Source organism: Opisthocomus hoazin, chromosome Z (assembly GCF_030867145.1).
Source record: "Opisthocomus hoazin isolate bOpiHoa1 chromosome Z, bOpiHoa1.hap1, whole genome shotgun sequence".
Classification (NCBI taxonomy): domain Eukaryota; kingdom Metazoa; phylum Chordata; class Aves; order Opisthocomiformes; family Opisthocomidae; genus Opisthocomus; species Opisthocomus hoazin.
This window is the reverse complement of record NC_134454.1, coordinates 73369637-73384575: the sequence shown is the minus strand read 5'-3', so window position 1 is coordinate 73384575 and position 14939 is coordinate 73369637. Positions and strand designations below refer to the sequence as shown.

Sequence of the window (14939 nt, the reverse complement as noted above, 5' to 3'; positions counted from 1 at the left end):
TACAGCTGCAAGGCAGGCAATTCTGATTTGACAATATAATGAAAAAGTTTTTAAACCATGATAAAATGTTAGTAATCCTGGTGAGGGTAATACAGTCCGTTGTATGAAATAATGGGTACAGTCTGGTCACGTATCCCAGAGACAAATGCAAAACTGAAGGAAATGCAAGTCAGGGCTGTTAAGATGATATGTGAAATGGAGACCTGTCTGTGTGAGACTAGCTTGTTTAGTTTCTGTCAATGAGGACTGAGAGGTGATACGACTGGTGTCCATCAATATTTTAGAAGGCAAACATTAGAGGGGAAAAAATGCTAATTAAGCTAAATGACAATCTTGGCATGACAAACAGGTATAAATTGACCATGAATACATTTAAGCATGAAACAAGAATATTCCTAACCACCAAAGGAAACAAGCTTTGAAACAGGAGATGCAGCAGCAAAACGCCTAAGAACAGTAACGGTGATTTTCCGTAACAGACTGTGTAAGTTTATGACATGACTGGCTGTGATCACAAGGGAAAAGATTCAGTAACTTGACCACATTTGGCCAGTGTCCTTTATCAATCAAAGGAAAACCAGGTTTCCAGATGCATGTGGAGACTGCAGTATGTGGGATAAGGAAAAGGAGGGAGGCTGCTCCTTAAATGGTCATCTGATCTAAGGCCTTGTCCCCTCACCCTTCTGAAGAGAGTGGCTGGATCCACAATTAAACATGTAAAGTTTAAGCATTTGATACTTAACTGAATTGCACCTTAACACTGAAATTTGCTTTTTATGAAATACCTTGTGAGTCTTAAGTAAAGGTATTTTAATTTCTATATTACTACCTCTTAAAGAAGACGATGGTTTTATATTCTATATTCTTTGAAAATCTCAACCCAAACACTGGGTTTCAATCTTTGTCATGCATTCGAAACATTCGTCCAAATACCATGGCAGCTCTGAGCATCAGTTCAGCAGAAAGCTAAGCTGAAGTTAAAGAAAGGGAGCAGGTTATCTGGGATGCATGCAAGGTGTCTCCTGTCCCAGTTCCACCCATAAGTTCCATTCCTGCTCCTGGTCAGTCCGAATGTTTCAGACAGTTCAGACAATACAAAAATGTCATGGAAATACAGAAAAAAAAAATCTCCCAAGCATTCTGTGAGTGACCAAGTTAAGAAAAAAATAATGAAAGAAGAAAACTTGTAAGAATAATAAACAGTAAGCTTCATCTGTCCACCAAAGAGAAATACGCTCAACTTTTCCAAGCATCTTAAAGACAAAAATGCAGTATCCATAGCACTCCTTGCAGTGCCAGTATGCCAGTTTTAGCTTATTTCCAGTTTCATAAGCACATGCCATAACAGATATTTTAGCAGAATTGAATTCCTTTCTTAAAGCCAGCATTTGCATCTTCCCACAAGCTGCCATTTCAGTTTACACCCAGTGCTGTGAGTGCCCGCTATGGTGTAAAAACGAGACTTTCCTCCAGCGCAAAGGAGCACAGGAGCACAGGAGCCCAGGATTCACACTGACGGGTGCAATCAGGCAGGCGAGTGCTCCTCGCGCCCCAGGCCGAGTCACGCATGCGCAAGGTTCCAGGTTTTGTCAACGGATTCTCTCCTGTGTCCGCTACAGTTCTTGGTTTGTACAAAATCCTTTGTTCTTAGCAGTGTTTCTGCACAGAAACGGGCTCAATCTATTTTGTTATTTCAGAGAGAATTTATCCCTGTCATTTGTATTAGAGCGGTCGGTCTTCCCAAGCGGCGGGGGGCGGGGGGCACTGTCTCCTGAAGGCGAGCACGTAGGAAATCCGTTCAAAAATGCTGTTCTCCCGAATGAAAGCGGGTAAATGCTCCTCCTCTGTGCAAGACAACCACCCCGCCTGCGGCGCTGGCCTCCCCCCGAACCGGGGAGGGGGGCGGGGCGGCCGAGCCAGGCTCCCCCCAAACCGCTGCGGCTGCCACGGCCGAGCCGCACGCGCCACGGCCCCGGCACTTCCGGGCTGCCTCCCGCTGTGCATCCTGGGAGCTGTAGTTCTCGTCTCAGGGGAGGCCGGTGGCGTCCTCACGTCTATTGCGCATGCGCACAAGCTGCTCCGCGCTGCGGGGGAGAGCGCCGCCATCCAGCGACCCGAATCCTAAACGGCCCCGCCCTTTCCTGTCTCGGCAGCGCGCGCACCCTCGCTCTCGAAGGCGCTTGTCGATTGGAAGGTTGGCTCGTTCACGTGGTTCCCGGCGGCCAATCAGGTTTTCCAGTCGCCGAGCACCGCCTTTCCGCTACCTGGCAGCTCCGCGAAATGGCGGCGTCCGGGGCGCGGCGGGTGCTGTGGCACGGCCGGCGCTGGTGCTCCCAGATGGAGTCCGCTGTCCCCACGCAGCCCCCCGGCCCGCTCTACCCGCCCATAGTGGCCTCCGCCACGGCGAAGAGCAAAGCGGCCAAGCGGCGGCGCCTGGAGCATTTCAACCAGCGGGTGCACGGGGCGGCCTCCATCGAGGAGAAGCTGCGGCTCTACGGGAAGCTGCAGCGGCCCAAGTACATGGTGTACCCGCAGACCTTCGCGCTCAACGCCGACCGCTGGTACCGCAGCTTCACCAAGACCGTCTTCGTGCCGGGGCTGCCCCCGAGAGCGGCGTCGGCCGCTGCGAAAGCCCCGGGGGCGGTGGCTCCGGAGGCCGCGGCGGGGGCGGCACCCGAGGCCGCCAGAGCTCCAGAGCCGGGAACGGCGGCACCGGATACCGCGAAAACCCCGGCGGCGGGAGCGGCCCCGTACCTGGATATGGGCGAGCTGCGCTCCCTCGCCTGCGACGCCCTCCTGCAGGAGAGCTTCTACCAGAACAAGAAGCGGCCGTTGCTCTACCGCGATCAGGACCACACGCCCGGCCCGTTCCTGACGCATCTCGTTTCCACCCTCGCCACCTTCCTCTGCGGTCGCAACCCGCTGCTGGCTGCCTCCTCCCTTGGTGCGGGTCCGGGGCGGGAGGTGGGAGCCCTAGAGCGGCGGGGCTGGGCTGTGAACCCGGCGGGACTGTTACTGTTGTGGCTGCGTTGTTCAGACCGTCGCTAGTAATTCATCTCGTTTCCATCGTCCCACATGGTGCGAGTGGATTTTGATTTGTTCTGTTTTACTGCAGCTGCTAGAACAGGATTTGAGAGGGTTTTAAATGCAAACGGGACGATTTTTGTTTCTCTCTAGCGCTCTGTTCTGTTTCAGATCTAAAACCTGAAGTTAACTATTACTGGCATCATGGTGAGGAAGTTGTTGTTCATGGACATCGAAAGGGTAGAGTTGATCCTGTGCGATTTCAGATTGATGATCACCCACACCTCCAGATACGTGTCCCAAAGCAGCTTCCAGAGGTACGAATATTTTGAACAGCAAGTTAATCACATGCATTTTCATCTGTGTTTCTGACAGCCATGGAAACCATGCGATAGGTAGTATATGGAGAATGTGATTAATCAGACATATAGCACATCTTTGCGTTTTTCAAGTCTTAATGCCGTTACTACTTTGTTGTGGTAGCTGCTTTGTCGATACTGGGATGGTCTTCAGAACTTCAAATTGGTCGTCTTTGTGCTTTAGAAAAATGCATGTTGTTACACTTAATTAAATAGAGTTTTTAACTTACGTTTGTAAGTGGAGGCACGAATTAGAATTAGAATGTGTGGAACGTTCTCAGTGGAGAATAAGATGAGAGAAGTGGAGAAGAAAAGAATGGAGTAACAGAGAGCACATATAATCTGAGTGGGAGTTGTGTTACCTGTTAGTACTTCTTAACAGTTGTTTTCTTGAATGCTCAGTTTTCTGGAAGCTGATTCAACATTCTCATCTTTTTCTTGTAGGTTGGTTCAGTGGTAATTATGTAGCCTGTGTGGGTGTCTGTTGCACAGTTTCCACCGCAAACAGACAACTGCGCTCTGCTGTCTGTAAATGTTGAACAGTTGTGGCTAACTTAATTGTACAGTTTGCTTAGATTAGTACTGTCAGATGTTACAAACCTTGGCATTTTGGAAGAACTGTCTAGGCAACTAAAAATGTTACATAGTGCAAAACACTGTATACCTGTAATTTCACTCTGCTGGTTCAAGCTTATTTACTGCTACTGGAACTGTTTTGCTTGTCTTCTACAGAAAGTGAATTCTGGTTTTGAAGGTTTTACTGGTTGGCAGCTTTGTTAGCACCATTTCACGCAATTTTTTTGTATATTACAGAAAATTCCAGCATCAGTATGAGATGCATGTACCAGGACTTATAACAATACGAGAAGTTCTGTTGCAAAAAAATGTATTTCACTTAAATTTATAGCAAGCAAGACTTGCACCTTCTGCTGTCTGACCAGAAAGTGGCATGTTATGTGAGGCCTGATGTCAGAAATGTGACTTGTGTCATGGCTTTTCTTTCTTCTACTTCATTCAAGATTGTACCGCTGGAGTCAGATCTTGGAGATGTTCCCGTTATTGATCACAAACCATCCAAACTGCCGTTGTTCAAAAAGCAGTACGAAAACAAGGTATTTATAGGTAAGAGTTTTTAATCATGCAACTTTAACTACTTCTTTTGCATAAAAAACCAAAACAACAAAAAATCTAACCCCAAAACAAACACCCCCCGACCTTTCTCCTCCCATCAACAGAAAAAAACTTTTGTATATTTTCGTGTATAACTATACTATCTAAATGTAAGTAGTATATAAATCTCTGTTGAGATTCTATGTAAGATATGCGGTGGGGAGTTGCATCCTCCTGTGCGTATGATACTCTGTGTCCAGATTCACTTGAAGGAGGTGGGTTGAATAGAGAATTAGTAGAAAACTGGCTTTGAGTTTTGATACTTCTCCTCAGAGACTTCTTAGGATGTGAACTCTTGCGTTTTGGAGTTGGGCAAGCCCTCCAGTCTCACCCAGAAATGGGGGAATCTCAACATTTATGCAGGCCTACAGTAGAGGTTCTGATCTGCTGTTGTTTGGAGCCTGATACTAAAAACTGTTCATATGCATAATAAAGAGCATTCTCTGACTGACTTTTAATTTTTTTTTTTTTTTTTATTTTTGGGGAACACAGGATCAAAGGTAGCAGATCCATGCTGTTATGGACACACTCAGTTTCATCTTATTCCTGATAAACTGAAACGGGAGAGGTTTGTAAGAGCACATCTTGAGGATCAGATTGAAGTTCTTTATCGAGCTAATGGTATTGCAAGTCTCTTTGCCTGGACAGCAGCACAGGCAATGTATCAAGGTGAGACAGTCGACTTGATAGATTCTTCTGGGTGATGAATGCCTACTGTAAAGTTCTCTAACCTTTTCTCTCCACCACCTTTTTCTCATGCTTTTTCTTCTGAAGACCATCCTTTAAGTAGGTGTTTGAAAATTTAATTGAATGAAGCAGACCTTATACAACATACAAACTCACTTTGTCTGTGAGTACTTTGACTCGGGAATTAATTATGCAGAATTTTTTTTTTCATATATAACACTAAGCCTGTGCAAAAGCATCAATCCTGCATTCACTTGTTCACATTTGTTGCGGGGAAAGGTGGTAGATGTCAAGTAGTTTGTTTGTTTATTTCTAAAACAGCTATGTTGCTTAATGGCCTGTTTCAGAGATGTCAGTTCTATGAAACTATAGTCAAAGAAAAATGTCAGCATCCTTACTTTAGTATTTATGCCTATGTTTGTCAAAAAATACTGGAATACCTGGATGGATAGACTAGATCGGTCTTTTGCTTATTCATGTAAATCTAATTCTTATCTAGTGTTACTGGAAGACACGTGCTGGTTTGTAGTTTTGCTTGTGAAACAACACATGGAAGAGAATTCTTTGACTATGACATATATTGCTGACTCTACGTCAAATTTTTTTACGTAGTGGTATCTTAGAAAGTTTGACTTTTTTGTGGCCATAAAACATTGAAGTCAAGTAAGTCTTGACTTCAAAGCTGGTTACAGGTTTAAGCATGTTACGAGTGAGAAGGACAGCATAATTTATGAAGTTTTTTTTTTTGTTCTGTAACAGTTTCTAGTGGTGTTCTGTGCAGATAATATCAAATACCTTTTAAGAATATTGCTGTGTATGCTAGCACACGTGCATAAATATGTAAAGAAAATATTTTAAAAAGACTATTAATTCTCAGCAGGGATTGTTTGAAACATGAACACTTCCTGACATAGTGTTCTTGGTATTGTCTGGCTGGTTACTATAGTCAGTCGTGCTCATGTATACATATGCATGCTTCTGTCATGAAACCAACGTTCACTGTCCTGTGAGAAGCATGGAGCAGTCAAAAGACGTTTCCCCTCAGATTGCTTGCAGGACTTGGGTGCATTAATCACTTAAATAATTTTGAAAAGTCACTTGGCTGATCAGTGTAGGGTTTTTATCAGTCAGTGACAGGGAACTGTGTGCAAAATGCAAGTACACCACTGTGTCCCTGTTCTTGGAAATATCCTTAATTGGTGGTTGCATTTTAATTAGTCTGTATGAAGAATGTGTGTGTTGCTAAAGCAGACAGCAGTTTTTCCTCTACAAAGTTCCTGCTGCAATTCCCAGTAGTTTTTGGTATTTCAGGTTTGGGCTTTAGATGTGTGTGCTGACAGGAATTTTGAGTCCTGCATAACTAGTGTTGTTTCTTTGCTTTGTAGGATTCTGGAGTGAAGCAGATGTGACCCGTCCTTTTGTATCACAGGCAGTAGTGACTGATGGAAAATACTTTGCTTTCTTCTGTTACCAGCTAAATACTTTAGCACTAACTGTAGAAACTATTCGAAATAACCCTCGGAAGAACATCTGTTGGGGTACAGACAGTAAGCCATTGTATGATGTTGTGGAAGATGGTAGTGTGAAAGGCTTTAATGATGAAGTTATGCGTCAGTTGGTTCGTTTTCTGTTAAACAGACCAAAAGAGTTGTAAATCATTCAAGAATAAAGTATTCCTGTTTATGTGCCTGAACTTCATTCTAACTCCATGAAGTATGGGCTAGAACATGCATTGTTCTTGGTAAGGTATTTGTCTAGCAAACGCTATATTATTTTTTATGATATTTGGGCCTTATTTCTTTATTTTAAATGTATGATACTGTACACTGAAATACAAATGTCTGGAATACATTAATGTCTTTTTGTGTATTTGTTAGCACTGTATTGCACTAATTCAAAGTCATGTGAATACTTTCTTCTAGCAGATCCATAGCTCTGTGTTGAACTGTCACAGCAAAGTATGAATTCATATGACCGTCTGATTATGGCGCTAGGTAACTGCTGTCATTGATATTCAGGACCAGTGAAAAATTTCTAATTTTATGCCTGAAGAGAAATGAGTTGTCTTAAATGCTTGCTCGTTTTAAAGAGGAAGAGAGCTCAGTATAGAAAGTGTTTCTTAAAAGTGAATGGTTGGCAGTTTAGATACATAGCAAAGGAAATTTTTAGACGTTTATCGAGCAGTAGTATAAATACGATCAGACTTGCTTCCAAAGATTCTATTATGAACATTCATATACATTTTTAAGTTGTCACCTCAGGAACCACAGAGAGAACTCTCAAATGCATTTGGAGTCTACAGTTTTCCCTTTAGCTTGAGACCTTGAATTCAGCTGTAGATATCTTGATGTATTCTTGCTGATATTTGAATGTCTTATGGCCATTTTCTGTACACCGCAGCTAAGCCCAAACCATGACTAGAATCTCTGATTAATAAGATGCAAGATGTAAGGACTATTTAGGAATATTTACTTATCAACAAAGTATATCTGGTTTTGAGGTAATTAAACATGCCTAGAAGTTTATGTAGTTCTGTACACTGACTGACCTTTTTGGAATTCTCCAGAGTTCTTGTTAAGTAGTTGTTTTTTAAAGAGAGAGTACCGAACTATATGTGACTCTTGTTAAAATATTTGCCTGCACACTCTTCAGCCTGAGCAACTGGGGATTCTGCTTCCTGTTGTAAACTGGCTTACAGAGTATTTTGCTAATGAAAGATGAGGTAGTTGTAGAGTCTTAACTGATTGGTACTTTGCTATGCTGAGTTGCCATTTTCTCCACCAGCAGAGGATAGTCTAGATAAGCAAGACGTGCGTGAGTACTGGTTTCTTTTTAACAGAAGTAAAAAAAGCCTTAAGTGGTCTTTTTGTTTTAATGCTTGAGTATTACTAGTCCTAATCACTGATGATCCTTGGATTCAATGAATGTTCCGTGTAGCAATGGAAGACAAACTGCTGGGTAGGCATGTCGATTATAGAGAATGACCTGTGACCTAGCTTAAACGTAAATGATAGATACTTTGTTTTCTGGTTTGGTAAAGTGATGATGCAAAATTAATGGAAGGATATTAAAAACACAGTTGGGTATTCTGGCCCTGCAGACGATCTTTATTTACAGTTGGTGCGATACGGTATTGCCTTCAGCTTGAAACTGTGTGAGTTGCATACAAGTAGTGTCTGTGGTCAAAGAAACTACTGCTCCCAGGGTAAAAAAAAACCCCGCTCATTTTTCTGTGACTCAGCCTTTTGTCTGTCGTGAGGCTTCAGCTGTAGTAGAGCAAGTTTAAAGAACTATTTTCTCCTTTGTGCAGCGGTACTAGTGGCTGAAATATCACTGTAGATGTGTAAACTGGTAGAAAACCCCAGTGCTGGAGTGAGGGAGGAAGGCTTAGGAGCTGGCCGTTTTGTAATTGGAAACTGCCTACTTTAGCTTTCTGCAGCTGTGTCAAAAGGCAAGGGGATACCCTGGAAAAGCAGTGGGTGGCACTGTTTTACCTTCTGCTGAGGAAAAAGTGTAATGGATGTTGTTCTGCTTTTTTGTCACTGACTGGCAAAGATGAGACATCATACCGTATGCAATTTTCTGCACCAATCTTTCATCTTGTACTCATCTGTTCAGGGTGTTTAATGCTGCCTTACAAACATAAAGTCAAAGCTCTTTTTTATTTTTTCTTTTAAAGATTGCATAACTACTAAATGTTTAAAAGTAGAAAGCTCAGAGGCTGCAGCATTCCTGTTCTTGAGCTTTGCTCAGCAGAAACCTCCAATGATTATACTCCCTTAAGTCTCATGGGAGCATTGTTCTTTAGCATTCTATTTTGTTGGTTTTGCTGTTTAAAAGAAACAAAGAAAGGCGATTCCAAGAACACGGGATGGAAGTCTCCAAGTTTGGATTCTTTTTCCTGTATTAATTTCTGCTTAGGCCTATTGGAGCGTATTACAAGGGAACATAAGGTGGAATCTAAAAACAAGGTTTGCTTTTACATAATCAGGCAAGTATTTTCTCTAGTACTAAACTATTTTGCTTAAAGCCTGTATCACCTTCAAGTGGGTGACTGATCTTTCATATTTTGCCTGTACTGTGGTTTCAGATTATGAGATTGCAAGTGGAGATTGGAATGAAACTGCCTGAGCAGCCTTTCCCAAAGTTAAAGCAGAAAGGAAGAGACGGGAAGACTCTGAAACTCTTACATCCATGCAGGGTCGTGTTGCACCAAGTTGTTGTGGTAGATAGTTCTATTTCCTTTCAAACAGGAGAAATAGCTTCGACATCTATAATGTCTGCTTGGTCATGCAGAATTGTCTCCTGATATCTCTTCTGTACTCAGGTTTTCTGTCACTGGAGAAGACACCTGCTCCTTTTATCTCAGAAGCGGGTGAAATTTTCCTTTTTCTGGAGCTCCATTGAAGGGTTTTTTACTGAGGCAAGAGGAACTCTTTTGAGTCAGCTGTCAGTGAGAGAGTCTGTGGACAGCTTGGCCTACTGGCTCTGTGAAGACCACGCGTACTAGCAGTATAGCTGATGGAAGCAATGAAAGTGGCTTTCCAGTGCATCCTGTGCTAAAATGAGCCATCATCAATCAGTAGTATAACCAAAGTGTGCCGGAGTAGGAGACCTATGAAGTTTACACTGAGTTAGCACAAATTCTGGTATGGTACAAAAGAATACTGTCTGGTGGATCAAAACTGAGTCTAATAAAAGTAGCCCCAAGAAACCTTGCAGAGGAGCTTGCACAAGAGCTGCTTTTTCATGGAGGAAGAAACTTACCAAGTGGGTAGGAGTGTCACAGTAAGTGGAACATCAACAAGCTGACCAGACAAAGTTAGCATTGACAAAACAGCAGGTAGCATGAAAAACAGACTGGTTGCAAGCAGTATGTGACTGCATGCATTATATTCTAGTAGTGTACCAGAATCTCACTGAGGCAAGACCTTCAAGAAATACAAGCTGAAGATCCTTAAAAAACCATGAATTAGAAGTATGCATAACTGGGTGTCTGGGGCCATGGAACAATAGAAGTGAGACAGTGTTTCTCTTCAGTTGCTCTTGTCTTCCAACAGGGTGTCATTCCCACCAAAAGCAATAAAGCCAGTCAGCATAAAGCAAAACAACAAATCCCTGACAAGGAAAGGGCTGGTAGTTACTAAGGGAGGAGTGTTCCTGTGATTGCGTTACCAAGACTTACTTTGGTATTCCTGGATAATACTGAGAAGTGGTAGAGTGGAATCCCACAATGGGTCTGAGATTGGTAGGGGAAAAAGGTAACCGGTCCCCCTTTTTCGCTGTTGTGAAAGGATGGCAAGTGCAGCTAACACTGCATTTGACAGTCTAATACAGGCTGATGTTGTATAAGAACATAACAAATGAGAAGTTGCTCAGCCAGGTCTAGGTGGATTTGGTTTCAGACATTTGTCAGGTGGATCCATGGGGGTGTGGGGTTCCTGGCAAGGCTGATCGTCTTGTGACTTGTTAGCCATAGGAGAGTTTCCAGGTGGTATTTGAAGAAGTGTATCTTGTTCTGATTCTGGAAATCATGGACCACGAACTGTTGGAGGATGTTAGTAGATGGAGGCCAGTAGTGGTTACAGGGATTGTGCTGTAGCCCTGCTGTAGTATACTGACAAATCAGGTAAAGTTTACCCAGTAAATACATGGTAAAATAAATTTTCAAAAGTGAGTTTCTTAGTTGTCTTGGCTGTCCTACATCTAGAAATAGGCTAAGAAGAATTACAACCTATGAGGAGTCAGCATATGGACACTACTAATACATTTATTAGTGCATGTTGTGATGAGGGGGGAAGTTGTGAACCTCCTACATCCCTCCTACAGGAACAAGAGTTTAGAATTGAAGGGATTATTTGTATCTAATTCAGAATGAAGGAAAGCAGTCTGAAGTCTGCAATGCTATTCAGCCTGGTAACTAACCCATTGGTCTTGAAGCTGTGAGGTTAACAATTGTTTCCTCAGATTTTGAAGATGATCTGTGTGGGCCACCTACCACAGATCCCCTATGAGGAGTTGATTTACAACCTTTTCAAAAAATCCTTGAAAAAGGCAAAGAGATAGAAGGACACTGCATGCTTTTTATGTCTCTGCAGGACCTATCTATCTAGCTTATACTATTGGAAAGATACATAATTCTTCCAGACAGGACAGGCAGCTTTATGATATCTGCTCAGCTGTATTGACCTGTAACTATCTGCAATAATTTTCAATCCTCTAATTTTTCTGTTGTGCCTGGTTTCTGCATAATTTGAAGGTTCTGTCTTTAGCTGAAATATTCTTTGAGTGAACATTCATTATTTCTTCTTGGTCCTTTAATGACTGTTTGAAGTTCAATTTATTGAACTATATCTACTGATACAGAATCTTCTCTGTATTACCTTTCTTATTCCTGCCAAGTCATGATTGATTTCATTTGTTTCTTTTCTTATATAGCAAGAAGAGTTGACCTTAATGTGTCTCCTTTGAAGGAAATCCTCCTACCATTTTTTCCTCTTTTTTGCTTTCAATATTTTTTTAAGCTGTAATCAGCTCAGTGCGCTTTATCACTGCTCTCAAGGGACATGGTGTAGGATCGTTTTTACTGTTGGAAGGTGTAGGTTTTAACACAGAGGTGTCTGCACTGCAAACGTGCATGCTTTTGTCAGTCAGATATCCCAGAGCAAGTTTAAATTTCAACCTCGAATTTCAGCCTGAAAAGGCTTTTTATTTGTTTGGGTTTTTTAAAAGCAGTTTCTACACCAGCACATTTCTCTAGGTGACAGAAGATATCAGGAGTTGGAATTTTAATACTCAAGTTCTGGCGTTGTACAGCCTGGAGAAGAGAAGGCTCAGGAGGCATCTTATCAAGGTGTATAAATACCTGATAGGAAAGAGTGAAGATTTGACTAGGCTTATTTCAGTGATGTTCAGTGAAAGTGCAAAGGAAATGGCTAGAAACTGAAAAGCAGGAAATTCTACTTAAATATATATACTTTTTTTTTTTACTGTAATGTTGATTGATCACTGGAACAAATGTCTCAGAGAGGGATGTGAAGTTTCCATTCCTGGAGATACTCAAAACCAGACTGGTCAACCCTGGTCAACCTGCTGTAGGTGACCCTACCATGAGCAGGGTGGGTGGACTAGACAAGAGGTGCCTTCCAACCTTAACCACCCTACAATTCTGTGAAAATAAATTACTGACCAGCAGGCAGATGAGACACTATGAATATGAAAGCACGTGCAGAGATTTGGGTCAATATTGAACATTGGGCCTGGAGCTTCCTTGTTTTGATCTTAGTGTGACCATCTGTGTTTGTGCATTAATTCAGCATAGACAAATTTTACTTGTTACACAGCTGCAAAAGGCTTCAGCAGAAGAAAAGACCCTTATATTACATCTTCATTCCTTGGCAGAGTACTGACACTGAGAACGCAAGTCAAGGCTATACACTGAATTATTGCATCTCCAAGTTTATCTCAAAGCAGGTTTGCCTCTGAGCTTCCTATCAAGATAGTAATTCCTTACATATGACCTCAGACATGCCCAAGTGTTTCCTTCTTTCCAGAAACCAGCAGCAGGCAGTGGTGACTTAGTCCGTGTTATCTGTATATGAATGTAGGGGTTTCATCCTCTATATAAACATAGATACATAGATATCAGATTCACACTTTTCCTGAGCCTTGCAATGATAACTGCTAGAGTAGAACACCATTCTTTCTGTAGGTATGTAGCGTTTTACCTGTGTGAATAATGACTTACTATAGTTGCTGTTAACAAGCTCATGTCAGTTATTTTATTGTTGTTTTAACAGGGCAGATATGCCCACATAAACTTGTGGGGAGATCCTGTGTGAATATACAGACAGACCTTGCAATAAAAAGCTTCTGAAGTTGATAAGGAAAGAGACAAAGGATGGGAGGAAAATGGGGGAGCAGTAATGCCTGCTTCTTAGCGAAATTATCCAAAAGCATAAAGATGAAATTGAGGTGGAGTTAAGAGTTGGACTCTGCGGTAGGATAATACGATTTGGGGTTGTAACTGTGTTTACACAAGGGGCTTGCACTGTTAGATGACTTTATAGTTTTGGAAGTACTAACAAGCTGTAATTTGATGTTGTTTCTTAATAGCATGTAATTATTGACCATCACTTGGGACTGGATATTTTAAAAAAATACTTATATGCTTCATATTGCAATTAGGTAGGTTCCCATTAGGATTTTGTGAAGCTATCTAAAGAGGTTAGATTCCTAAATACTAATAATTTTATTGAAATTTTAATTTGTTTCTAAGATACATAGATATTTTGATGATTTTTTTTAAAAGTACTTCTAAAGGCAGTAACCTGCCTTTTGAAAACGTTCAGCAAGATTTCATTACAATGTAAACTACTAAATAAAGCATTCAGCTTTGCTCTAGACTGGAAAGTACGTAACTTCTGAAATGTGCTGTTTTTCGTTCGTGTAAGCAGAGTGTTATGCTGACTATGACCTGTATTAGCACATGGCCAGCCTGGCATTGAAGGGACACTAAACAAAATCAACATAACAACCATGTGTTTGGACATTTGTTGTCTCTAGAGACACACCTACCAGGCTCTTCTGAAAATGTCATATGTGCACAAAGGATTCTGGTTTAAATAGATGAACTGTATTTTTGTTGCAAGCCATTGGAGCAGGCTATGGCATTACTCTGAATCTGTGGATGGCTGGAAGCAATCAGGACTGAAGTTTAAATGTCAAGTGTGATGTTGCCATTTTACATTCTGTATTAAAAGATGTCTAGGAAAGGGTAGGGTGGACTGAAACACCTCGCTTGCTACCACTTGAGACAAATAATGTTGGGAAACAATTGGAAGGATAGAAGTCCTCCCAATAAGGTAAGTGGAGTAAAAGTGAATTGTGCATCTTGAAACTATAAACAGAAATGTTTTTACAGAAGACGCTAGATTATTTACATGATCTAAAAATGATGATTTTGAAAAATTGTAGATGAAGGCATTAAAATAATGTGAACTGTGTGGCTCTATTGGTTAGGTATTAATATATTTAATGAATAACCAAGACAAGGAACCTCTGGGCTAGGCATGTCCTTACCAAGAGACTTGCGTTTGGAAATGCTACTGACACACACTAGAGAGAAGACTTGGGAGAGAAGTCTGCTAGCAGCTGTGTGTATATGTTCAGAGATAGGGGCAGGTGCCAAAGCATTTGGGTGCCATGAGTAGGGGGAAGGGTATGGGTGGGGAACCTGTAGTAATCAGGTGAACGCTTGTGAGGAAAAAAGAGGGGTTTTTTTCCCCTTCACCCTTCTGGAGCCTTCCAGCCTTCTGGAGCCTCTGTGGCTCTTGCCAGTCTCCCCACTAAGACCATGGACGCTTCTCCCAAACTGCTTCTGGGCAGACCCTTTCAGGTGGCTCTGAACTGTGAATCATGGATTTCAGCTCAAGTATGATAACCAGGGCAGAAGCTTCCTCTTTGAATCCCACCAGAGGCTGGGTCAGTGCTGGTGGCTTGGTTTCACAAATCCCGTAGGGAGTTTCTGCTTCTCCCACTTGTGCTTTTGAGGTACTTTAATATTTAGGTGTCTAGATATGGTTGCTAGAGCAGGTTTCAGAAACAGTTAATAGAGAATGGAGACTTGACTTGTCTAATGGAAGCACTTTGACTAAAGTACAGTTGTTGTATATAGTAGCTTCACCTCTTTTGGAATCA

The 14939-nt window shown here is 42.0% G+C and overlaps 1 protein-coding gene across 1 annotated transcript; it reads left to right on the top strand.

The window, feature by feature from the left end:
* The first annotated feature begins 2256 nt into the window (after window positions 1–2256).
* Window positions 2257–14217, top strand: MRPS30 (mitochondrial ribosomal protein S30). Its single transcript, XM_075411095.1, has 5 exons — window positions 2257–2944; window positions 3196–3341; window positions 4403–4505; window positions 5046–5222; window positions 6626–14217. The coding sequence occupies exons 1-5, from the start codon at window positions 2281–2283 to the stop codon at window positions 6892–6894; spliced, it is 1359 nt and encodes a 452-aa protein (XP_075267210.1). The 5' UTR covers window positions 2257–2280; the 3' UTR covers window positions 6895–14217.
* Window positions 14218–14939: the final 722 nt, after the last annotated feature.